This window comes from Bradysia coprophila, chromosome IV, assembly GCF_014529535.1.
Source record: "Bradysia coprophila strain Holo2 chromosome IV, BU_Bcop_v1, whole genome shotgun sequence".
Taxonomy (NCBI): Eukaryota; Metazoa; Arthropoda; class Insecta; order Diptera; family Sciaridae; genus Bradysia; species Bradysia coprophila.
In genome coordinates this window covers 8,244,114-8,269,548 of record NC_050738.1, presented here as the reverse complement: position 1 = coordinate 8,269,548, position 25,435 = coordinate 8,244,114, and the positions used below count along the sequence as shown (strand labels likewise).

The 25,435-nt window shown below is 33.1% G+C and overlaps 2 protein-coding genes across 4 annotated transcripts in view; both read left to right on the top strand.

Moving 5' to 3' along the window:
* Positions 1–849: 849 nt before the first annotated feature.
* On the top strand, positions 850–2,403 carry LOC119066874 (C-type lectin BfL-2-like). The gene is made up of 5 exons (XM_037169548.1): positions 850–960; positions 1,643–1,748; positions 1,800–1,870; positions 1,922–2,030; positions 2,096–2,403. Exons 2-5 carry the CDS (start codon positions 1,649–1,651, stop codon positions 2,323–2,325), a joined length of 510 nt encoding a protein of 169 aa, XP_037025443.1. The 5' UTR covers positions 850–960; positions 1,643–1,648; the 3' UTR covers positions 2,326–2,403.
* Positions 2,404–13,120: 10,717 nt separating this feature from the next.
* The window catches only part of LOC119066871 (MOXD1 homolog 2-like), a 35,495-nt gene continuing 23,180 nt past the window's right edge, over positions 13,121–25,435 (top strand). For all 3 annotated transcript variants that reach the window (XM_037169545.1, XM_037169544.1, XM_037169543.1), the window contains exon 1: positions 13,121–14,036. The gene's annotated coding sequence lies outside the window, so the exon portion shown is untranslated. The remainder of the gene's footprint in view (positions 14,037–25,435) is intronic.

Here is a 25,435-nt window from a genome sequence, read left to right as displayed (position 1 = left end):
CAAATTTAGTAAATTACTTGATTTTGACAATTATGTTTCACATTTAATTTACGATTTCAGGATTTGAATTTTGTGTGAACGAATAAATTAAAAATGAGCCGAAAAGTAAATTTCAACGCTCCCTTATACAATGAATATGGGGCGATGCAACGCTGCGGAAGACACACCTTCGCACGTTCCATTTTGAATTTGTGGCGCATTTATGGCGTGAATTACACAGTAGGTTCATTTTCTGTTAATGCAACACTGAGACACAAACAGGTTAACTGTTTAAACCAATCTTTTTGTTATTTATAATGGTAATGTGGTCTCGTATCAGTTTTTATTTTAATAAAATTAATTAAAAAAAACAATTTTTCTATCACGAAGGACATTTGGTTTTCCGCGATGCGATGTTCAAACTTAGAACAGTTTTCAAAAATGGATGCTGCGGGTGCGTAGCTGTCAATCCATTGTTGATTTGTTTTATTTGAAAGATATTAAGAACAACCATAAGCGTTTCATTCGAATTAAAAACGAGATGGAGCCATAGTATTTGGTTTGTATCAAAACTGACGACTCTGAGCCTCTTAACCTTTTTTCCCTATCACTAATTAGTAATAGATACAAGGATTTATCAGCCAATTGTAGAGGTCAGAAAATTACGGTATAGCGATAAATTCTCATGTAAATTTGTTAATGATTAATCAAGTTGATTCAACATTACAATTAAAAAAATTGACATATTGGAAAATTTGAACACTACCAACTCCTTATCATTTCTTTATGTAATAGTGAATAAATGTGTGAAGTGACGGTTCAATAAATTGAAATTAAGTTCATGTGAGCTCCTCACTCGCTTAATTCGTCTTTGAATGGACGGACAGAGTGTTTAAAATATAATTTTTACTTTTTGTAATTGAATTTGGTGTTAACTGAACCACATTACCAATCTAGAGACAGATTTCCTTTCGTATCACGGTAATTTAAATAAACTTAAAAACAATGTGTAAACCAAACAGCTATTTGTCTATCTAGTGCTGAAATATCCTGTCTTCGTCGATCATTTCACATTTCACACTAATGTAAACGGCACTGTTCCTTACTTATGCTTAAAAGGAAAGACGTGAAAATTGTCAACCCAAGGCGAAGCCGAAGTTGACACATCATATGTGCAAAATTCGAGTTTAGGCATAAGTTAGGAACAAGATATTATGTTCGAAAAATTTTCACGATTCCATCAGTACATAAAAGTACATAAAATACACGACATATATTCTGCGACGTCTAAACATGTGGTGCCTGAGAAAGCATCATCAGTCGGGTGCATAAATAACTATTCTGTAACCTGAAGTATAAAAAACTGTTTTTAGTTTCGCCCTGAAAGTCGTACACATTAAAAATTACGTTAAGTTCTGTTCTACCGAATGGGACAAGTGGGCCAGTAGAGGCGCCACATTTTTTTCATAGTACTTCATTCTCTGCGGCTTATTTTCATGTGAACCAACTTCACATTTGTCATTACAGAACAAATGTCACCATATGAAGTTGGTTCACATGAAAATAAGCGCAGTGACAGCAGTAATTTTATGACAGAATGTACTAAAATATGGGAAAACTCTATTACATTTCTTCGTAGTTTCTAAATATCATTCTCCTATAGAAGAAAATGCTTTGGAAAACGTTTATGGTGGCGACAACGGTTTGTCTTTTTGAGTTAACTCAAAGCGCCGATAAATGCAGTTCATTCCAAATAGAAACTACTGTCGGTGAGTTTGCATTAAATTTTAAAAGAATTCTCCTTACATAATTCATTATAGAACCAATAAAATCAATGCCTAGAAGCAAACGTGTCAGTGGAAAAAAATTCGTTTTGGTTACCTTGAACAGAGTGAGTTCCTATTGAAAATGTAAACTTTATTTCTCAAGTTACGGTTATCAGACTAGCTGGTTTCAAGCAGAAAGCATTTGTCGATACAACAAAATGCAATTGGCAGTGATTAATTCTCCTATTGAGCAACGGATCGTTGCTCAACTGAAAAATCAATCGGGTGAGTGAATGTATCAACATTTAGTCAACATTTAGTCAACATCTTAATGGATTTTTTTGGTTCAGATTACAGTAACAGCGGCTTTTGGATATCGGGCAACGATCTAGCGTGTCGAAAAAATTGGTATTGGTCATCCAATGGACATCCGATCAAATATTTCAATTGGCAAAGTGGTGAACCGAATAATGCCAAGAAAAATGAACGATGCATCAAGATAAACCCAAAGACGAGTAAATGGAATGATGATCCTTGTGAATATCGTAACCACTATGTATGTGAGGAGTATTTGAAATAGTTAACAAAAGGAATTCGTTTTCTGATCAGCTTGTAACGCAAAACAGACAAAAAATCAATTTATTCACAACCTTGTCCTTTTAATGATTTGTTCTTTATAAGTAACACCGTCTAAATGACATAAAATGGGTCTGTTATGTGAATTCTGAATTTCTAATTAACATGAAATGCCAGGAACACAGTAGATAATCTACGGTGAGCTTGAAAAATTTTTATTTGACCTCTCGTGGACATGAAATGTTTTTAGTGGTTTTTGTAGAGGGCGGCAACACGAGTAAGAATAACATAACAAGAAAATATTTCGATGGGAAAATTTTTAATTATTCTTACTCGTTGTGCCTCCCTCTACCTACATAAATCACTAAAAACATTTCATGTCCACGAGAGGTCGAATAAAAAAAAATTCAAGCTCACCGTGAATCCTAAAGTTGTTTAGACAACGTGTTGGTTTAAAAAAACAGCCGATCAACATTTTTTCACATTGTGATTTAGCAATAGACTTAGCAAAACGGACCGTTAAAGTACATGTGAGAATCATATGTCTTCAAATGTTGATGTAGTGTGGCGCATTAAACCCAAAAGTGGGGTTGGACTTAGATTTTGTCATTCGAATCTGTAGAAGATGACGACGAAGCTAGCGACTGAGACGTTTTTCAGAAGTGTTCATTATTATTCAATTTAAGCGTATGCATATATTGTAGCTCATGTTTTCACTAATTATGCATGACGCGAACGAAGCGAGCGCGAAAATTTTTGAATCATCGTTGACAAATATCACGACAGAGTAAAGTTCACCTAGTTTACTTTACTCTGCCGTGCAAATATTGTACCGTCGACGTACTTACTCTTTCGTCAAAAACATTTACATTTTCTCAGTGCTTGTTTGGCTCTGTTTGGAAGTCGTATCTCATTTTTATCGCCTGTTCTAAGTACACAGTCCAATAGAAAAATTATGGAAAAGTGAGGAACAGCAGATAACTATTATCAGGGAAGTAATTTGATATCTCGTATCCAGATGAGTAAAAGTATCCGAGAGGTGCTTTTACTCATCGTGATACGAGATATCAAAATATTTCTCGTGGATGCCATTTTACTCGATTTTTATTTTGTTGATTTTTCGCTTTGTTGAGTGAAATAGCGAATGCACCTCTGCCCAAAATGTTTGTTTTGACGATTTGGATTATGTACCACGCCTTCGGCTCTGTACATAACTTCCAAATCGTCAAAACAAACATTTAATCGCATGTGTGTATTGTGCGCTATGTCGTGTACATAAAAACAAGCAAAATTATATCACTAGAGATGTTTGCTTACTGCGATAAAATACCTCACTGATATGAGGCTGCATATAAGAGACTCGTACTAATACTCGCGCAAGCTCTCGTATACGTACACGTCTCTTATATACAGCCTCATAGCAGTAATGTACTATTAAGCAAAGGTGCATAATCCACTATTACTGTAGAAGCGAGGAAAGGATACATTACATCCCTAGTATAGTAATATATACATTAAAAGTAAGGACTGTGATGGACGTTCAGGATTTTCTGGAAGGTAAAATATTTTTTGTAGAGCCACATGGAGTTTTTTTTCTCTATTTTGTGGAAAAGTTTCAATATTTTTTTAAAAGTTTTTTTTCCTGTATTTTTTGAAGAATTGAACGAGGATATTGATAAAATGAGCAAAATACGTTCAAACATCGATTTTCATTAGAGTATATATACATCTACGATAGAGCGCTATTACTATACTTATAGAATATAGAATAATCTATTTTCTTGACTATCGGCGTCCAATAACTTCCAACCTTATACTTTACCATTCGACGATAATGTTTTTTTCCCAGTGTTATACAACAGCTGCAGTCAACGTTTCATTCAACTCAGTTAATGTTAATGACGTATAAATATATAGATAAAACATTTTCTTTTTTTCCCCAGAGCTCGGAAAATGTAAACCATTTTGCATTCGAATTTGCATTTTAAAAATATTCCACAAATCTACTTTTATTCTTTTGTTTGGGAATATAATGTGAAGCAGAAAGGAATCTTTAATTTAAATCATAAAAATACCATTGTGTGCCATCATAGTTTTCGTTCGATAATGGTATTTATGTGCAATAACTAGTCTCGGAACCTTAAACTATATATAATCAATATTTGCAAAAGAAGAAAAAAATTGATTCGATAAAAAAAAACCTTTGTTCACATTTTATTGTGGAATTGAATTGACTTTTTTCTCTTCATCTGAAATGCAGAAAGAAAAAAAAATGGAAGGTTCATTACTCTGGCTGAGGGAGAACAACATTATTAATGGTTGGTATCTTAAATTAATTCTGGTTCATTAATTAATCTTGTTTACGAATTGTGCTAAGTGAAAACTAAAAGATTTGGTAACCCATTCGGAACACACAACAAAAAGCATAACAAAGACAATTTTTTTCAAGATGCTTCTTTCCGACTCCTTGTTTCTTCAATTGTTTTATTTTCTGGTGAAATAAATGACACAGGAGGACTGCTAAAAGTCTGCCACGGTATTCTCTTTCATTTTTGTCAAACACAATTGACATTGCAGTTCAATTGCAAACACTGTGAATTATTATAATTATGTGCAGAGCAGCATTATACGTACAACTCGGTTAAAATAATAACATGTGACACCTATACATATACATTGCATCTGTGATATTATTGTTGTAAAAGCACTCAAAAACATAATGCACATCATTATGGATTATATGTGCATGACACGTTATATATATATGTATACGCTATACCACACTGTAATGCCACAAGACCTTCCATATAACTCAAGAACAAAGCAATATCCCAACGTTATACAACATTAATGTGTCTTGTTTTGTTTTGTCTCGAGATGTCATTTTGTGTGCTTTGCCTTTCATTTTACAACCCAACTAAAGCACAGTACTGAACTTTCATGTATAGACTTCATTGTCGTTGTATTGTAATAACCCAGAAAAGGTAGATCATTATAATAATATTAAAATAAAATATGCAGCGGTAGCTACACCTGGGAAAACACAATCTCATTTACTCTATAGAAATTTTCTTCATGGAAAAGAAGGAAGACATCAATGACACGACAAGGATGTGATAGAAGCGTTGAAAGCGTGCCGTAGACGATGCTTTAAAGAAAATAATCTTGATAATTGAAATTTTCATCGCACACTAAAACAACAAAATGGAAAACTTGCTGCAATAGAACCGAGTCCGAATTTCCTGTTCTCTTCAACTTATTTTGTTGTCAGAGCTTGAGCTGTCGGTGGCAATTGTAAATTAAGCAATTTGATGCCTCTGGAGTAATCCATCATATTTCATCATATTGTGCATAAAGCACGAATGTCGTCTGAGAACATCGTAAAATTTTGAAAATTTTATGAGAGTTTTAAGCTTACGATGGTCTGACTTACCTGTAAAAGTATATATAATCCAGCGCCATGTGTAGACACTGGTTTAAGTGGGCGATGGCCGGGCTACCCAATACAAACAATTCTCAAAAATTGAGAAAATCTTGTCAAGTTTCTGCTTCTTGTTAAACGTTCCTTAAGAGTGATATCGCCAAATCTTCAGGTGATTTTTTAGTTTTGGGAACAAGAGGTCTCCGATTTTAATGAGTGATAGCTCGTTGTATTCGTCTTTCAATTCTAGGAAACACGTATGTTTCACTTTTTCTAAAAGAATTTTGTTTTCTGTGAAAAGCGTTCAAAAGTTAAGACATGTCAGAGGGTACCGAAAACAGTTTTTCGACAATAACTCAAGAAAATTATTTTAAATTGTTGTAATGTTGTACGAATGTCGGCCTTGGAAAGACCTACAGGTAGAGTATACGCACCGCTTGGTGCGAGTAGATCCACGGGAGTTATGACTAAAAATATAGTGAATGTTCGGACAGTCCGCCTTCTCTGCAGCATCGATGTTCCACGAAACTGAGTATGGGGTGTTGTAGCTGGCCTCACCCACTATCGTTCCACATATAAACGAACCCAGTACTTTTGTGCTGCAAGCCCACAGAAGTGTCGGAATAAAGTTGGTACCAAAATGCAGATTTTTTCCTTCTTTCCGGGGGCTCTACAGCTGGAACAGCATCAGGAACGGTACTATGGCAGTCATTTTTTATCGTCTACTATTCTTTTACGTTATCAATACAAAAACGCGTCGCTATGTCACGAATATATCAGATTCAGTGTTAGAAATTTCAAGAGAAAAATTATCAAATTTTTCTCGGAGGATTTGAGTCAAACAAAGTGTTAGCGTATAGCAAATGACCTCAGGACTCCGGAACAGTGATTAGTGTTTCAATCGAACCAATATTTGCTACGTGATAGGAGTTTGGAAAAACGATATGATCAAGTGGGAGCGAACGGTTTTCCAAACTCCTATCACGTAGCAAATATCGCTTCATCGAGGCTGATTAGCACAGTCTATACAGTAGTCTAGGCACTGTCCTGCTACAAATAAAAGTTATACGACATAAAATTCGACGAAAACATTTATATTTTTCAACTTAAATATTTGCCGATTAGGATTTGTCCGACAGTAGCGTGAGAAATATAAATTTTTGATTTTTTTTATGTAACCACCACGGTTTCAACTTTTTATCTGAACAATAAATGGCGCTTCAATTCTAACAGCATACATATAGTATATTTATCGGGGTACACTCACTGGTAAACATAAATACAGAATATAATGTAAGATAGAAGGGAAACGAACGTAAGAAATAAAACAATTCTTTTTCTCATAAGATATCTAAGTCTTATCGAGTAAAAAAGTTTTCCCTGAAAACTTTTACATAAAATGCATTTAAGCTTCTGTTTCGTCAGAAATGCATATAAATCTAAAATTTATTTCAGCTTGGCAATGCACTGAAAATAGGGGTAGCAAAAAGCATGCACGGAAAATTGGATTTCATATAATATGTTGGATTTTGGATGAACTCGAGAAGCGATTGCATTTTGTTTTCGTATCTACCTTAGTGAAAAGTAGAACGTTTTACTATTACAATGTTAAAGTTGCAATTGTGAAGTTAAATCTTTCTTTTTTTGGATACGAAAGTAATCAAGCAGTTACCATTTATATTATGCACACAATTATACCATCCATGGTGTACGTTATGTACGTACTCTTAAATGAAAATTATTTTAGAATTTTAAAAAAATGTTTCATCATTTATATGTTCTGCAATTTTTCAAGAACATTATCCTATTTATCATTAAATTATCATTTTATACATCTTCGTTTGATATAAAGCACTTCTAACAGGGTTACGTGTGCATAATAAATTTGAAAATATCAAGGGTTGGACCATACAAATCATTTTCATACATTTCCATGTCCTGCAGCATCAATCTGGACGGTTCTGTACCCACGTATTTAATGTACAGCATATTTTAGTTCAGAAAATACTTGTGACATAATATATGGTATGTTCGGAAGAACACGACTATGTTGAATAAAGAACATGGTTTAATTAAAGTAAAAGCTCGAGTAAAAGCCATTTTGCATACGGACATGTATAATTTTGACACAAAAAAATTACTCCAAAAATAGTGTGGTATGTTTTTGTAAGATACATATTCTCTATTGCAGTTCGTTCAGTTCAGTAGTCCTTTTTGAATAATTAGAATATCGCAAATGGATGTAATTATTTTACGTGAAAAGCATTTCTTTCATTTGTGTCAATGGACTTTAGTTATCCAATCTTGTTATTCATTTTAAACAAGAACATTCACATAGCAGAGATCTGACGAGTCAAAGATGTTATTTCGTTACGTAGGTACTACGAACGAGCCATTTGAGTTAAAGAAAAAAATCTGCTATAGACAAATCTGTTTCATATTCAATTTTGCAGAGCCTATTTTCTGCAATCTTGTAAAGTTTGCTACAATTAACAAAAAGTGATAGATTTCTGCAAATTTTTGCAAATTTTGGAAAGCTTTAAAACAAAAGATGTGAAAATTGTACAACCGGAGGCGATGCCAAGTTAATTACAGCTTACAGGACTGCCACTCCTCCTAAAATTCCTTAATATCTTACAACTCATTAAATTTCATAAAATACCATAACTCCTAAAAATTTCTTTCTCTACACTTTTCATATTGAAATTTCATTTTAAAGTCTTCTCTCAATCGCAAAATTTATTCAGAGTTCCATATTTTGAAACATTATTTAAACAAACAAGAATCTCCTAAAATCCTACTTCAAAAAATCAAAAAAACTCCTAAAATCCTCTTTAAATCAAGCCTTCCAAATGTTAGAGTAATTACACCTAGAGAGAAAATTTCGAACAAAATTACGTAAAATATGTGTTCCCAACATGAAATACGAAATGTTTATTGGTATGTGTGTTTGCCCTCTTAATTATACAAACTGATGTTGGCACCATATTTCATCGCACTAATTTCCTCTCTACACACAAGGAATTTTGAGAACCGACACATTTTCTGTTTCTCTGTTTTACTTGAGTTTCTCATTTGTCCATATAAAAATGCATGCAAAATTCACAAAAAACCACTAAACGACGAAAAAGAAAATGTGTCGGTTTTCAAACTTCCGGGAGTGTAGGTATAACTACTCTTAATTCCAAATTCCTTAAATAGGAGGCATCTTGACCCATAAAAGTCCTGAAGTTAGGAACCAGATTTTATGAACGACATTTCCATCCTCATTTTTACACCCAGCGTTATAATATTTCTTGAGAAAGGCTAGGTTCCGCCGCTAGTATTACTTCCGCGACGAATTCTTTTTAATTTTCAGGCTAGAAATACTAGAATCGAATTGGATTTGAAATAAAAAAAACTCTGATGTGCACGGGTGAGACACGAACTCACAACCTTCAACTTGGCGGTACAATATGTCACTCTTTTAGTTCCACTTTTGTTCGTAAACAATCAAATCATTTATTTCATTAATCTGTCTAAGATCGAATTAGTTGGAGATCATCGCTTATGTTTGTCGTCGATGTCGATAACAGTTTTTTCCTGTAAAACGTCGACCAACTAACAGAAACTCATATAGTACTAGTTTTTCCTTCTGGCACATTATTAATGTAGGAGTCGTAAACAATTCCATTCCAAACCCTTGAAAATTGTTCTTCTCGAATAACTCTTTATTCATATTTTATACCAAAGGTACTTATCCATTTTCATTCTTCCGGACAGTGTGAAAAACCTGTGACGTTACACAGATCTTCGAAGCATTCACATTTTCGTCCTTAAATCTAAATACGAAAAGTGTATCTGGTATATAACTCTCGATATAACAGCGAAATCATTAAAAATCGGGACATCACATCGAGTCCTTATAAAAATATATGTAAGAGCTCCGTCATTCACCCGCATTCACCTGAAAATTAGAATTCGTCACGCATATTTTTACATCTACGTATTTTTGAGATGTTTTCGAATCGCTGACGATGTGAATATTTTCCACAAATGTTTAAATAAATCATGGAATATAAGCAATCACGATTTTCCCATTTATATTGTCGTGCACCTTCAGAAAAATCTGTGTATGTTTGACACAACTCACTCCAATATCACCTTTTTTTACGAATTTTACACGCATAGATAACCGCGAACTGTTTGCCGCGAAATTTAGGTTATCTAATTCACGCGCACACTGATGACTAAATTAAATTTAATGCTGACAATTGCATTGATTATATCCGATTCGTTCGTATACGCGAATTTGTCAACGGAAATAGGGCAGATATACGTAGGTGTATTGAAAGCACTATATGTTCAATATGTGAATATGATTTTGCAGCGAATCAAAATTATTTGGTTTGGAAGAATTTGCTTTTTACCTTATTCAATTTTCGAGATTCTGTACTTTTCCACGAATTTATTATTATTTACTTTCGGTGAATTGTTCTACGTCATTGCTATTTTCTTGTTGTTTGAATTTTTGTTTCGAACTTCATATTTTTTGTACAAAACTTGATTGCTTTAACAAATGGTAAGCTTTGCGATTATATAATAGTAGATTATAACAGAGACCATGTAAATCGCTGACTACATTAAGCGCAAAGTCAAACCAAAATTTGTATGCAAAATGGTCAAAAAGTCACTTATTTTTCCGCAATTCTATGAGTAGTTATCCAGTTGAACTACGGAGGACATTTCGTCGATTTTTTTTGTTTGACGTTTGAAACATCACTTTGACGTATAGAACAGACTTTCGATCTTAACTGTCGCAATTATGCCATTTATATGGAGTCTTCTGTATTGTGATTTAACATGAAAGGTCAGTAAAAACAACAACATTAAATTTTCAATCACTCCCAAATTTTCCTTTCAAATGAACGAATTTTAAAAGACGACAGCCGTAATCATGAATGTATATAGAATATGTAGTATGTAATAGATCTGGATCAGTGCGTAAATTGACCTTAAAATTAACAGGTCCGTGCGTAAATCTAATATTTACGCACGGTTTCTATTGTTATTACAATAGGTGCTTAATGTGATTGTAGTATGTGCTAGTTATGACTGACAATGTGTTTTTGCGCGAAAATAATAAATCTACTTAAACTATTGAAGTGAAAGATTTCGTATAAATATCTTTCACTTCAATAGTTTAAACATACATTTGGCTTTATAAAATAACAGTAACTAGAACTAATGGGTCATAACCAGGTTTATTATTGGCGTTGTGGTCGATAACAGATGACTATTCGCATATTGTTAATTTTTTTTTCCAAAAACGTGAGGTAAAGTTAACTTTTCTGCACGGATCCAAAACTTTACCACAAGTTTTTGAATAAAATACCTTACTTGGCAATGTAAATGGTACTTCTTGTGTGTTTACCGACCTCGGCTACGCCTCGATCGGCAAATTTCACATAAGAAGTACTACTCCCATCATTTGCCCCATTGATAAGTAATGTACTATAACCCAGATGAAGCGAATACTTCTTACCTAACTTCACAAACGTAAACCTAACATTTGTAAGTTGAATGAGAATACTGAAAACACACAAACCATTATTTCCTCTATTTGTATTTGTAATTCATTCATCCAATTTCGAACGCTTATTTAGGTAAACATTAAAAATTTGTTTTTTTTTTTATTTCAGAGACGATTAACTTTAATATTTCAATTACATCAATTAAGCATTGTGTGTATATTACATGATTGTACGACAGGTAGGTCTCAGTCGTGTATTACATAGTCTAAAATCATTGACGTTTTACGCAGTCATGATTCTTAAAATTGATGAAATGTTTTATTTCAAATTTTTTCATGCGTGCCATAATAATCAATTTAAACGAGAATTAATTTGTACTCAAATACCTTAATTTTTGATGGCAATTAATGAAATGAAATTTGCTCTGCCATGATTTTTTTTTTGTTAACGTCCGGTAATGGTTTAAGGTATAGACATTTAATTCGATGTGTTTTATAAAAAAAATGTTTTAATAAAAATTGGGGAGCAAAATATACATTATATTTTAATCAAAATCGGTATGGACACTGAATTCCAATTAAAATCGTACTAATATGACCGGTAACATTTTATATAGCTATGGTTTTGTCAACTGCATAAATGTTTATAGAACTGTGAGAGCAGTACCAATTAAAATTTTCCGCTAATAAAAGTTGCTGAATTTATGGAAGATGGTAACAAGCGAAGTGAAAAGTTTAACCAAACCGAAAATCTACAATTTCAAGTCTTCTAAATGCAATTGGAAATTTATTGTTAAAGGCAATAGCTTTAACTCACTGTAGTCAAACAACAACTTCCATGGAAGGAAGTTTTAGTAAAGATGATCCTTCGAATCGAAAACCCACACTAAGTGTGAGATTTCAAAGTAAATTTTTGTTACAAAATGGAGTGATGTGATGATGCCTAACACAAAAATTGTACTTTTCGTATCGGAATTGCAAACACTCTATTTCAGCCCCCTCTCAGGTACTCTTTTCCGAGGGGGAAGCTACGCGAGAAATCTCTGCGCTACTTACTTCCATTGACGACTGTTGGGACACTATTTCCTTCCTTTGTCGCGCTTTCCTGTTATTGGTCACCAATAGCATATAGCACCTATCCCAGTATTTGTTCACGTAATTTCCCCCTCGCTCTTTCTTCAATCCTATCATAAAAATTTATGGAATAGCTTCTTTCATAAAATGCGTCGCTTTTCAGGGCGGAGGGGAGGACATTAAAGTAAAGGTACAAGTAAATGAGGTAAAGCAAAAATGTGGATATGGCTGTGACGAACTCTGACAATTAGAAATAAAAGCGGATGTCCTTGATGAACAGCATCGATGGCCCGTGAAGTATATCCCCTCTTATCAAAAAATATTGATGACAAGCGAGTCTCTATTCTATTTCCCTGTTTCGTCTTCAATTTCTCCCAATGACAGCATTTCAGATTTCCTAATCAGAACCATTACAAAATTTGATTGACACATACAGTATTTCCACCTGATTTGTGGTGTTGACAGTCAATAGTTTTCAGATTTTAACAATTTCAGGCGAGAAGGCACAATCTTGAAAATCGGTTTGAACTGTATAATACGAAACAAACGATAAATAAACACTCTCTTCATTCCTCATTTCTCTCCGGAGATAAATCACCATTCTTCTCTCACACATTCGTCAAGTTCATTTACCAATGGCTCTCTTCAAAAAACTTTCAAATTTTTTTCCCGCTCCTGTTCATTCTAATGTGAATTGAGTAAATGCAGATGTTCATTTCTCTTTCTTCACATTTCCTTCCATTGCTGTTGTATTGAAGTTCAATTTTGTTTATTTTGTTAGTTTCACCGCAGATGTTGCACGGGTTGGGTGTACTTTTTGGATACTATGCGGTACAAATTTTACGATCGACGTGTGTTATTCGAATCAATGAGTTGACTTTTATATAAACAAAAACGAGTAATAAAAATTGATAAAGAAATAAATAAACGCGAGCTAGCTTGAATGGGTTAATGAATACAACGGTGTTAAATAAACAAAACAAAAAAAAAATCAAAAGTCTGGAAAAATAATAATAATTCGGTTCGGACACATTGTCAAAATATGTTTTTCGTTTGTTTTTGACAATTTTAATCAATAAATATTTTCGGAATTGGACGTAAAAATTCAATTAATTTTTTATCACAAAGAAATTACAATAATGAAGACCGGATTCAATTGAATTGAAAAACTTAATTGTAAATGGAAAAATTGAAATTATGTGAAGTGACAAAAACAGAATTTTGAGACTTTTTTGTTGTACAGGAACAAAAAAAAAGTTAAGTTACAAGCGAATAGTGAATGACTTTTGAAAAGAAAACTAGTTATTGTAAGCAGTACAACCAATTTTTTTTTTATTTTTAAATTAAAACGAACTTAATATTAAACCGCCTCTGCATTTTATTTTCACGTGCTACATCATATTCCGTTGATGTTCAACAATTTTAATATCAAAATGTAAATCGGTCCTCCGATAAACATACGAACGTAGCTCGAAATTTTAATTGTTTCGATCTCTTAAATTGAATAAAGCAGCAGCGGAAAGAAAAATAAAATATTCAAATTTAAGCCAAGCATATAATTCAAAGTGAAAAATAAGAAATAAAAGTGTAGAACATGCAAATGACACATCAACAACCATTATTATAGTACTTTGAACTGCAGCAAGATAAGTGCTGTGTTTCTTCACGTGCTGGGAAAACAGACATCAAACCGACAACAAATAAACTGGTAAATATATTGTTTCTTATCAAAAATGTTTTTTATTTATTTATTGGGAAATTCAAATATAAACATGAGATTACACGTGTTCATCATCGTGAAGGAAATGTTCAGTTTATTCAATGCGGGCTCGGGTATTATGATGAAACAATATTTTATAACCGAGACTGAGCGAAACATTTTTGTTGTGAAGAATGTTATGAGCAAATCTATATTTTTGGTTGAACTAAACACTTTATGCTTCGTGTTGCACATTTTTCGTCTGTTTTGATTCCAACGTATACGATTCTTCAAAGTCAAGAAAATTGGTTTCGCTAGCATATTCACCTATCTACTCGATATACACGTGGAAAATCTTTATTGCATTAACAATAAAGCTTTTATGGATGCGAGAATTTCATTATTGTCATTTAAATTAAATGAAAATCATTTGCAAAGTTTAAGTAGAATGAAAAAGTGTTGTTCTCGCACAAGGTGTTCGTTAACACATCAACCTCTAATTGTGTTATGCGATGAGTACGTTTTTCAGATGGGTTCGTTTTTGAGAAAGGTAAATAATCTAATTTCGCTTCATTGATACAAATGAGCGAAAGATGTTGTACATATTGGCTCACAAAATATCTGGAACGTAAGACATTCAAGATAATAAAGTGAACAGCATATAGCGTACGGGTCTCGACCTAGCATATTATTTTGTAAGATCAAAGACGATAACTTATACTTACAAAAATATCTATAACAAAATTTCTAAATACAATTCTCCATGTCTGACTAGCTATGATCGAAGAAAACTGATTTCCAATCAACCTAACTACAGGAAGATGCGGGAAAAGGTAATAAGAACGCATAAGATTCTATTCAGTACAATTAGGCCGTGTGTCACCGCACATTCTTTAAAAGAATTAAAAAATTCTCAAATAAGTTGACATTTTTAGTCCGAACATTTCTGACAACAAACTTGATGTAAGCCTACACGCCAAATTTTCCAATTTTCAACAAACTAATCCTCGCCGAGTTAATACTGCAAAATACGAATGCGACACACAATTTGTGACTTTGGACTTTGCCAAACAAAAACAAATTGACAATATAATAGCATTTCAGTTGATCGCTAACAAAAATCGAATACACACAACATTGTCCTACAAGTTCACCACACTAATTTTAACTGAAAGCCAGACTTACACTTCCAAGGTCTTTAGGCAATATAAACCTTGCGCTTTGCGTATTTGTGGGGAACATGCAAAAGTTCATCACAGTAGGCTATTGAACCCACTAAAATCTAATTTTAAATCGCTAAAATAATTCCATAAATCTAAATGTGATACTAAGAAACCACGTGTTTCAGTAAGTCCTGGGAGCGATCCTGAAGACATGGACCTAATCTTTTTGGGCTGAACGGCGTACTTTCGTTCACTTTTCCAAGCCCTTTCAAGAAATATCACTAAATAACTAAAGAAATCCAACATTACATCTACATTACACATTACATTACACATTGCACATTACATTACATTACATTACATTACATTACATTGTAATGTAATGTAATGTAGCGTTACAAACTGCATCTTTGATTTCTGAAGCCAATCGGCGAGATAAAATTTTTTGGTTTGCGAACTTTTAAAGTACTCACAAAAGTTCACCAAAGTGCGCTGCTGAACCCAGAAAAAGTTAAGCCCGACTGTCTAGATTCGCTCCCTGAACCTTGCAATATTACGTAATATTACGTAATATTGCAAGGTTCAGTGAGCGAATCTAGCTACTAATACCCAACTTTTTCTGGGTTCAGCAGCGCACTTTGGTGAACTTTTGTGAGTACTTTAAAAGTTCGCAAACCAAAAAATTTTATCTCGCCGATTGGCTTCAGAAATCAAAGATGCAGTTTGTAACGCTACATTACATTACATTACAATGTAATGTAATGTAATGTAATGTGCAATGTGTAATGTAATGTGTAATGTAATGTGTAATGTAGATGTAATGTTGGATTTCTTTAGTTATTTAGTGATATTTCTTGAAAGGGCTTGGAAAAGTGAACGAAAGTACGCCGTTCAGCCCAAAAAGATTAGGTCCATGTCTTCAGGATCGCTCCCAGGACTTACTGAAACACGTGGTTTCTTAGTATCACATTTAGATTTATGGAATTATTCTAGCGATTTAAAATTAGATTTTAGTGGGTTCAATAGCCTACTGTGATGAACTTTTGCATGTTCCCCACAAATACGCAAAGCGCAAGGTTTATATTGCCTAAAGACCTTGGAAGTGGAAGTCTGGCTTTCAGTTAAAATTAGTGTGGTGAACTTGTAGGACAATGTTGTGTGTATTCGATTTTTGTTAGCGATCAACTGAAATGCTATTATATTGTCAATTTGTTTTTGTTTGGCAAAGTCCAAAGTCACAAATTGTGTGTCGCATTCGTATTTTGCAGTATTAACTCGGCGAGGATTAGTTTGTTGAAAATTGGAAAATTTGGCGTGTAGGCTTACATCAAGTTTGTTGTCAGAAATGTTCGGACTAAAAATATCAACTTATTTGAGAATTTTTTAATTCTTTTAAAGAATGTGCGGTGACACACGGCCTAATTGTACTGAATAGAATCTTATGCGTTCTTATTACCTTTTCCCGCATCTTCCAGGTAGTATTGATTGAGAGATTAGAGACCTAATAATTCCATGTTAGAACTGAAGAGTTTTTTGGTCGGAATGACTACTCGGTCAAACTTAATTGTTTTATTATAAATGATTGACTGACGTAAGACATTGCAACAGTCGCCAAAATCATTAAATCTGTTACTTCTTCTGAAAAGTAGCGCCTGGAAACTGATGCAAAATCTTTTACTTCATTTGTTTAAACATACATTTCACTATAAAAAGACTACATTAAACGGAGGTCATCGCTTACTTTTGTCGTAGTTATGGATAACAGATGAGAAGCGATTCATATAAGGATCAAATTTCACCGTTTTTCAAAAATCCGAAAATCCGAGTATAAGATAAAAAAGAAAGAATTTTGTTACACCTCACGTCACGGCACCATTTTTCAGTCAAATTTTTAAGCAGGTCATGTTTAGTGTCAATCGAAAGGTAATTTCAGTAGCTTTCAAACGAGACCCATCTTGTTACGCTTCGGCTTCCCTGTGTAATTGTATGGTCGTTCAAAGTCAGAAAATTATTCCTGAAGTCCAGTTGCAGTGAAAAATTTGGTCAAATTTGATGCACCTTTTATTTTTAACAAGCCTAATATCGTTATAGTCGTATTTACAGCCAACTACACGACCACTTTATAATTTTCAAATGTTAAATTCTTTACCAAATAAACAAAATTTGTTATATCTCCTGATGTAGACTTGAGATAATTGCGTCATTAGACTTATCAGAAAGGTAATTTTAGTAGTTTTCGAATGACATCAAATTAGACCATATTTGTCACTGCAAATGGACTACTTGCAGAATAATTTTCGGATGTTAAACCTCTGAATTTTAACGGAAATAAACACACCGAAGTCGAAGCGTCGCAAGATTAGACTAGATAGGGCTCGTTTGACACTAAACAAGAGCTGCTTAAAAGACTGACTGACAAATGGGGACGTTTTTCGTATTTTCGAAATATTTTTTGACTTTGGGCCAGTGACGTGAGTGGTATCGAAGTTCTTTGTACTCTATCTTATACTTCCATCTATTCCTTACACAACAAACAGAGAACCACGAACATCTGGCAATTTTTCCCTGAAATTCTTCTCACGCCGTTTTTTCGGATTTTTGAAACACTGTGGCGTCCGTTTTCATTTTATAATTTGCATATTTTCATCAATTAGGCAGAAATAAGTTGTAAAGTAATGAAATGTTCCAAATTGGGATAATTGACTTGAACAGTTTCTAGCGAATCACTCTGCTCAGATTACTTATTGAGAAAGATTGTTGCATTATAGAAACCTTTAGGAACATTTTATTTCGAAGAATTCGTTTATTGAAATAAGATAGAAGCAGCCAATTTCCGTTTTTTTTTATGAAATGTAAAATCGATACAATCTATTACACCTAACGAAGTAAAAGCAATTGGAAAAGCGAAACCTTATACTATTCCTGAAAACCAAATGAACAGATCTTAACAGAAGCAGAAAACTATAAATCGAATTTCGGTAACAAATTCGTATATTTAATTAACCCGCGAAAAGTTATCTGATATAATGAAATTTCGGGAACACATAAACGAATCCAATTAAGCTCATCAACAATTGTTTCATTTTCATGTGTATCAGCAACAATCTGTAACACTTTCGCTGCAAATTCGTTCTCTCAGTCACTCTACACAATTAGTGTCAGAAAGTGAAACTGTTACTTAGAACTAACGCTAATCGAAACGGTAATTAAGAAACAATTGGTTAAGAAATTATTTTGTATTAATTAATGGTGCTCGGTTTACTAAGTGTGTAACTCGAAACTTTATTCGCAACTTTGAGATGTTATATAAATAATGGGAAGACTTTTAGACCGGGGAGATAACATTTAAAAATATTTATTCAAAATAAACATTTTAAACGATGTCCCTGAACAACCTGATTGGAAAGTATGAATGCCATCACACATAGTCAGTAATGCGTTTTTTTTTATTGAAGCATAAATATTCGTATATTATAAATAGAGAAAAATATGATAAGATCGGTCAATTTCAATAAATATCCAAGTTTTACAATATTATATTCAAATCAGAATATCTACGTAATAATTTAAAACTATTTTGTCGATAAATCTTTTTCGTTTAACAAAAAATGACTATCCGTCGTAACCAACCGTTTTCATGAGAAAAGTTATTCGATTCTAATCTCAACTTTTTATTAATTTGCGTAAAAATATAAAAATCAAGGAAACGAATACGATGTGTTTTTTTGTGTGAGCTTGTCTCTTCGTAATTATTACAAAATCAACAACGCAAAGGAATATAATATGGAAAAGTATAAAATATTCATTAAGATCTTTATCAACGAAAAGTTATCCGTTTTCTGTATAGAAAATGTCGCATAAAATCCATGTCATCGTTATAATCTTACATCCGAGCTACTTAAATCGTAAAATATTCATCTCGTTTACCTCAAAAATTAAATTATGAAAATTAATTTCTTTCTTTTTTTGTGTGTCTCTTCAAAATAACTTCGAATGTCAACGGGATAAGATGAACGATTTGTGATAGGTTAAACAAATAATTTCTCAGTAAAATTTTTCGGGTGGGACGATTCTTTCAAAACATCTACTCTGTTGATGTCTTCATTTAGCAAGTATTTAAGATTTACATTTTCTATAATTTTCTTGGCAACATTACTAATTTGTTGTTAATACTGTGACTGCACACCGAAAATAAGCGACAATTTGTCGAAATATAAAATTAAGGTCAACACGATAGTAAAACGCGTCGAATAATTTGTAGAAAAGCCTGCAGTTTGATTCGCTTCCAACAATTTGGTGTAAACGAAATGGGAGAGGACAAATTCACACATATAAGCGTATACATACCTGATGAGTCATTCTTAGACATTTTTATGGAAAGATTTCCGTATTCTATCTATCCCCGAGGTTTGTCCCCTACATTATAACTAATTAAATGACTCGTCGAGAATCCCGTTACATATACGCTTTCTGTATCAACTGAAATTTATGCTTTGATGGATGGGTTTGTTTGTGTAGTCACTTGCAATTAACTCAACGTTTCCTCGTCTTTAACGGTGGTATCTAAATGTATTCCGACGGTGGTGCACTTTGAAAACAACAAACTTCTTTTACTCTATTCCGCACAATAAGCAAATCATTTTCAAGTTTTTTATTTGCCTAACGGATAGCTTATGGTCAGAATGATGACTGATTCATAGTTCGAATATTAGCAAATCATTAGAATGGGGGAGATAGGATCTGATCAGAAGGGCGATGGTAAAGTATTTAATTATTGTGTTATTCAGTCCCGTTCAGTGGATTGGTTATTGGGTTCATCGTGCAGTGTGTAGTAAATTTGCGAATCCCAGAGGAATGGGAAAACTTTTGCTTGCGTAGATTATTCATGATGGAAGATTATAAGTCAGACTAGTCTAAGCAACAGTTTTAAAGTTCGATGAATTGAAAACTTTAACGTGTCTGTCTGTTATCAAATATAGTTATTTATTCCCTAAGGTGAAAAAAGTGGAAAGTTTCATTTTAAGGACTTTGTTTGTGGCCAGATTGTGGCGAGGTCAACACAACGTTTTTCACAACAAATGCTCCCGAAGTTTCAGAGGTGAGAAATAGCGATAAAAAGATCAAAAGTAGAGTTTACGTGTCCATTTTGGTGATCCGAGGCGTAGCCGAGGTAAACAAACACAGGAAAACGAGACTTTTCATTATTATTCCGAGTTGTGTATTGGATTTTACGTGCTGAATGCGTCGAAAGTGGAGCTTGAAACATGACAAGTACGGTTTTCGACGCATGTTGCATGTAAATGACTATTTTCATGCCTGCCTGCGTTGTGAAAATTCGACGGATTTCCACACGCATTCTACGATCGAAAAGTTCAATTTTTCTGTACTTCTCTGAACGGCCAAGAAAGTACTTTCTCGGACGCTCTCTCCGGTCGAAAATGGATTTTCATATACATTTTTCCGGCCGCGATCATGTGCATGCTTTGTTGTTGAAATGGCTGCAGAGTGATTTCTATGTCAATGGTGCTGTGGTTTCGTCTCATTTCAGTTTTCAAGCACAAAAATCGTCATTTGTGACTCGTGATGAAAGCTGAATTTTTCGGCTCCACTTCGTTAGGACAAGCTTACGACTAGTACCGAAAAATTCAACTTTTCATCACTCGTAACGAAATGTACTATTTTGTTGCGTTAGAATGGATTTAGTGCGAGTCTCCCTATTGATAGTTAGCCAACAAAAATTTCTTGTGGGGTTTTCGTAGTCGGTGTTTCGTTCGTTTCTTTTTCTTCGTTGTGAACGGTTTTGTTTAATCAGAATAGGCAATCATGTAACACTATGCTTTTTCTTAAACTATTTGAGGAATTAATTGGACAAAAAAAAAACTTTTATTGACACTGGTTGTCTCAACTTTCCATGACAAAACGTAAGTACGATTATTTTATTCAACAGACACACGAAAAACTACCATTCAAGACGAGGCAAACTGGCATAATTGCTGAAGTTGGTGATCACAATATTCGTTTTTTTTTTCGTGTAAAAATGTGACATTATGAGTGATTCCAGTTAAGATAAACCAATAGTAATCATACGGTTGAATGTTGAATTTAAAATAATAATTCTTTTCATACTTATATACCAAGATTATATGTAATTATAATAAAAAAAAAACATTTTTTGTTGTTACTAAATATTGAAATGTCGTGTTTCAAATTTGTTTTCATTTTTTTTCTGTGTTATTTTCTTGTTTTATTTTTCACATTTTTTTGTAAGTTCATTGTAATTTTCTACTGTGTATTTATTTTGACTCGCACGATGATTGAGATATGATCGTTTCAACACTTTAATGACACAAAAATTGATATCCCTCCGTTTCAGTAATAAAGTTTTGCAATTTGAACTTTGAACAATTCGTACGACACGAAAGAAATTACTGTAACCTTACCATTTCATACTCTGCAGAACGAAAAAACATATTTTGCGAATAATTTGAGTCAGTCAACATTCAATTATGAGTCAAATATTATGCTTTCCGAAGTGCATAAAATTAAAACCACTCGATTGACGTAATACGGCAGCGATCCCCCCGTTAAATAACAGCGTGATAATGGATGAATGACATATTGTTATGGAATCAACTCAGCTTATACATTACATACAAAGTTAAAGGAAAAATTGAATTTTCATCGGATGCACAAAAAGTTGTTATTATTAGTGTTCCATTGGTTCAACAAAAATTCCCAGCCCGTAATAAGAACGAAAAATCGAAGTCATTTTCATGTGATTAATCATTCTTCAATTATTTTCAATGTATGTACCGTACATCTAACGTACGAATAAACATATAAAAATTCATTTATTCACTTTATCGATCCGACGGCAAATGTGCTATTGGGATGTATATTGCGTAAGCAACCATGAGATTAGTTTGATTAGTATAGCAAGCTGCTTGTTATACATTCTAAATGGAAGGAGATTTTACAAAAATCTATCAGAATATGGATGGATGGAAGAATAATGTTTCTGATTTTTGAGATGATTCTTTTTTTCCTCGCCATGGTTTTTCTTCATTTTTTTTATATATTTTGCAAGTAATGCATTGGGCATCTCCCATATTATAGCAAACGATTTAATCGGATACATGATAGATGATTCGAGTCAATTGGAAAGATTTGAAAAAAAAAGTATCTTCTGTATACATTGGCATGGTTATTGACACGTGTGAAGAAGATGACTTGATGTAAATGGGATTTGATTATGTTGAAGAAGAAAAAAAGTTTTATTTTATTTTAATATTTTTTTTCTCTCCTCTCTCGAATATAATCTTTTTTCTATAACATGCATGTAAGTAACGCAAATATGGAATAATTATTTACTGTATGACAAGGCACTTTTCAAACATGAAATGAATTTTAAACTAGGTTTCAATTTTTATTCTAACCCCGTTTTTATCAAAGGGCATCGTACTCTGGTTTTCGATATTACCTTCATTTGTAACGCTTGTCAGGAGTTAATTTTTTTTTTAAATTTAGAAAATCAAAATACAAGCGGGTCGTCTCTCGTTTGATTTATTGATATTCTGTAATTGGAATGCTATTGACTTATGATGGATTCAACCCTCAACCCTCAATTTAAAATATTTTTTGAAGTATTTCATTCCGAATAATAAATAAAATTCCGAATTAATTCGGACTCAAAATTATTAATTCCTACGCAGAGTACCTAGTGTTGAAGCGATTTGTTTAAATTCTGCACTGATGATAGGTGGTAGCTCTACATTAACGATGAAACGATTTCAAGTCACGCGAATATTGCCACATAATGTATGCGTCTTGTAATACCGGTAAGACGAAAAAAAACTTTTCCTTTGTTTTTGTTTGCAAATACAATGCCTTCCACCGAAACACAACACGAAATTTATTACGTAATTTTGAAAATTGACTACTGTTCAACACGATGTCATACTTAACCGGTAATAGGGTATTTCGTATAATAGTATTTTTCGTTACGAGTGATGAAAAGTTGAATTTTTCAGGACTAGTCGTAAGCTTGTCATAACGAGGCGAAGCCGAGAGAACATCAGTGAAAGTTACTTTTATGGCCGCGAATCTAAGAAGTACAGAAAAATTGAATTTTTCGATCGTAGAGTGACGAAAAATGTCGAATTATGATCATAAGCCACAAAAAGAAATATTTTACCACTTCTTACAACTTTTTCAATACCACATTTCACACTTCATTTTTTTTATCTTTTGAAATGAGTGTAAGTAATATGGAAGAAATAATTTCATTGAAATATGATATTGCCCGAAGGAAAATCATCTCGCTACACATAGCACGGTTTTTCTCATTTTTTTATTATTATATATAGCTGAGCTGGTAACTATATGTGTACACAATTCTTTTATCTTCCCCAGAATTATATTTAATGTTTATAAAAGGATTGCTGAAAAGAGGTACAAAGCGTACAATATAGAGATATAAGTTATAGAACATTTTTCGTTGAATTCATACCTATGTAGAATAGACTGCAAAAAAAAAGAAAGAAAGAATAACCGACAAAAAAATAGAGAAGGGAAATGTATGTACAAAAATAAAATGTAAAACGGATTTTTTTCCGGCGTAAAGCAGTGGAATGACTTCAAACATTTTTAAGTTTTTAATTATTTTTAATTTTGTGGATGACTTTCGTTTTGTGCATTGTGTGGATTAGGGAAAACTTGCAAGTTCAATTGAAAGAATGTTACCATTCCGTTTGCTAAGAGAGAAATCAAATTAAAATATATTTTGAAATTTAGCATCATATTTGCATCTCCATAAATTTTGTTGTTGTCGTTATTGAATCAATAGCAAACGAACCTTTTCTCAGGTAATAAAAACATATTTTACAATCGTGAGTCAAAAGAGCAAAATAATAAAAAAAATCACGACGATTCATTTAATATTGTTTGGTTCCTGCAGAGTAGAGATGTGTGTATTTTGACACCTTTTCAAAACACACACAATGGGACGACGAAAAAACAAACTTTATTCAATTTGAAAATGCGCAGGTATCAAGCGCATAATATATTTTTGCAGCCAAATAAAGGTAAACCGCATCGCATCTGACATGCAAACACTTTTTTTTCCCTTCCAGTTTGATTTAGACCAAATTTATTTAAGAAAAAAAAAAATTCTGTAACGACGTGTTATACTTAGTCGTTTAGTTTAAGTAAATGTCTCTGTAAATGTATGAAGAAGACGGTTTGTTTGGTTTGAAAGATTACACGTTATTCATGCTGTATGCACCGTATGTGTGTATAGAATTTCTGCTAGCCTTTTTTTGATTATAGGTAGGGGAAAAAAACCGTTCAAACAAAATGACAGGTATTGTCACATGGTATTTACGTACATGTATAACCAATCCTACGAAATATCACACTAAATTTCTATTTTGACAGATATTTCAATGGAAATGTTATTATTATTTTTTCTATTGCAAGACCCGAATATAATGGATCTTTATTTGTTTTTATATTTTGAATTTATTCGGATGAATTTCTTTGTCAGTTTCCACTGCTGTACATTTTTATGAATGAATGGTATTGTATCTGCAAATAATAATAAATATAAAAAAATCATAACAATATCGATATTGTTTGTCGAAATGTATAAAAATATGAGAATGAGCAAACAAAATCTCCGAAAAAAAACCTGCTAACTGAAACGTACGTGGATTGAAAAATATTCGAAAATTAAAATGTCCTAATGTATTAGGTAGAGAGCCGGCGAGTATATCGCCAGGCGAAAAAGTCCACCACGCTTTGAAAGCGTTGCCGTATCGTACTACTTCTCCCATTTGTGAATTTTGGAATAGAGGTCTTTCGGCATCGAAAAATAGGACAAGAAGAGTAGGTCAAGCGATCATACAATTTACAAATAATCGATACTATATCAATCGAATGTTTTATCGATAATTGATAAATATCGACAGATAATCCAATTATCAGTCAATATTTATCGAAATGTCAGTCGATATTCATCGATTTATCGATAAAACATTCGATTGATATTGATTTTTTGAAAATATCGATAATCGATTCTGATGAAATAATCGATATTTTATCAATCGAATGACTTATCGAACATGCCTAAAGCAGAGGACTCCTTCACTTACAAAAAGGGGACGAAGAGTAGATTTCCAACGATTGTACATGCATTTGGCTCAACTTTAGTTGCACCACGTCCACAATTCATCCATAAAGACAAAA

Excerpts from the sequence above, each read along its gene's own strand:
- LOC119066874 (XM_037169548.1), top strand. The coding sequence starts at position 1,649 with ATGCTTTGGAAAACGTTTATGGTGGCGACAACGGTTTGTCTTTTTGAG. Across the intron at positions 1,749-1,799 it reads CCAAATAGAAACTACTGTCG|AACCAATAAAATCAATGCCT; the intron begins GTGAGTTTGCAT and ends AATTCATTATAG. Across the intron at positions 1,871-1,921 it reads TTTTGGTTACCTTGAACAGA|ACTAGCTGGTTTCAAGCAGA; the intron begins GTGAGTTCCTAT and ends TACGGTTATCAG.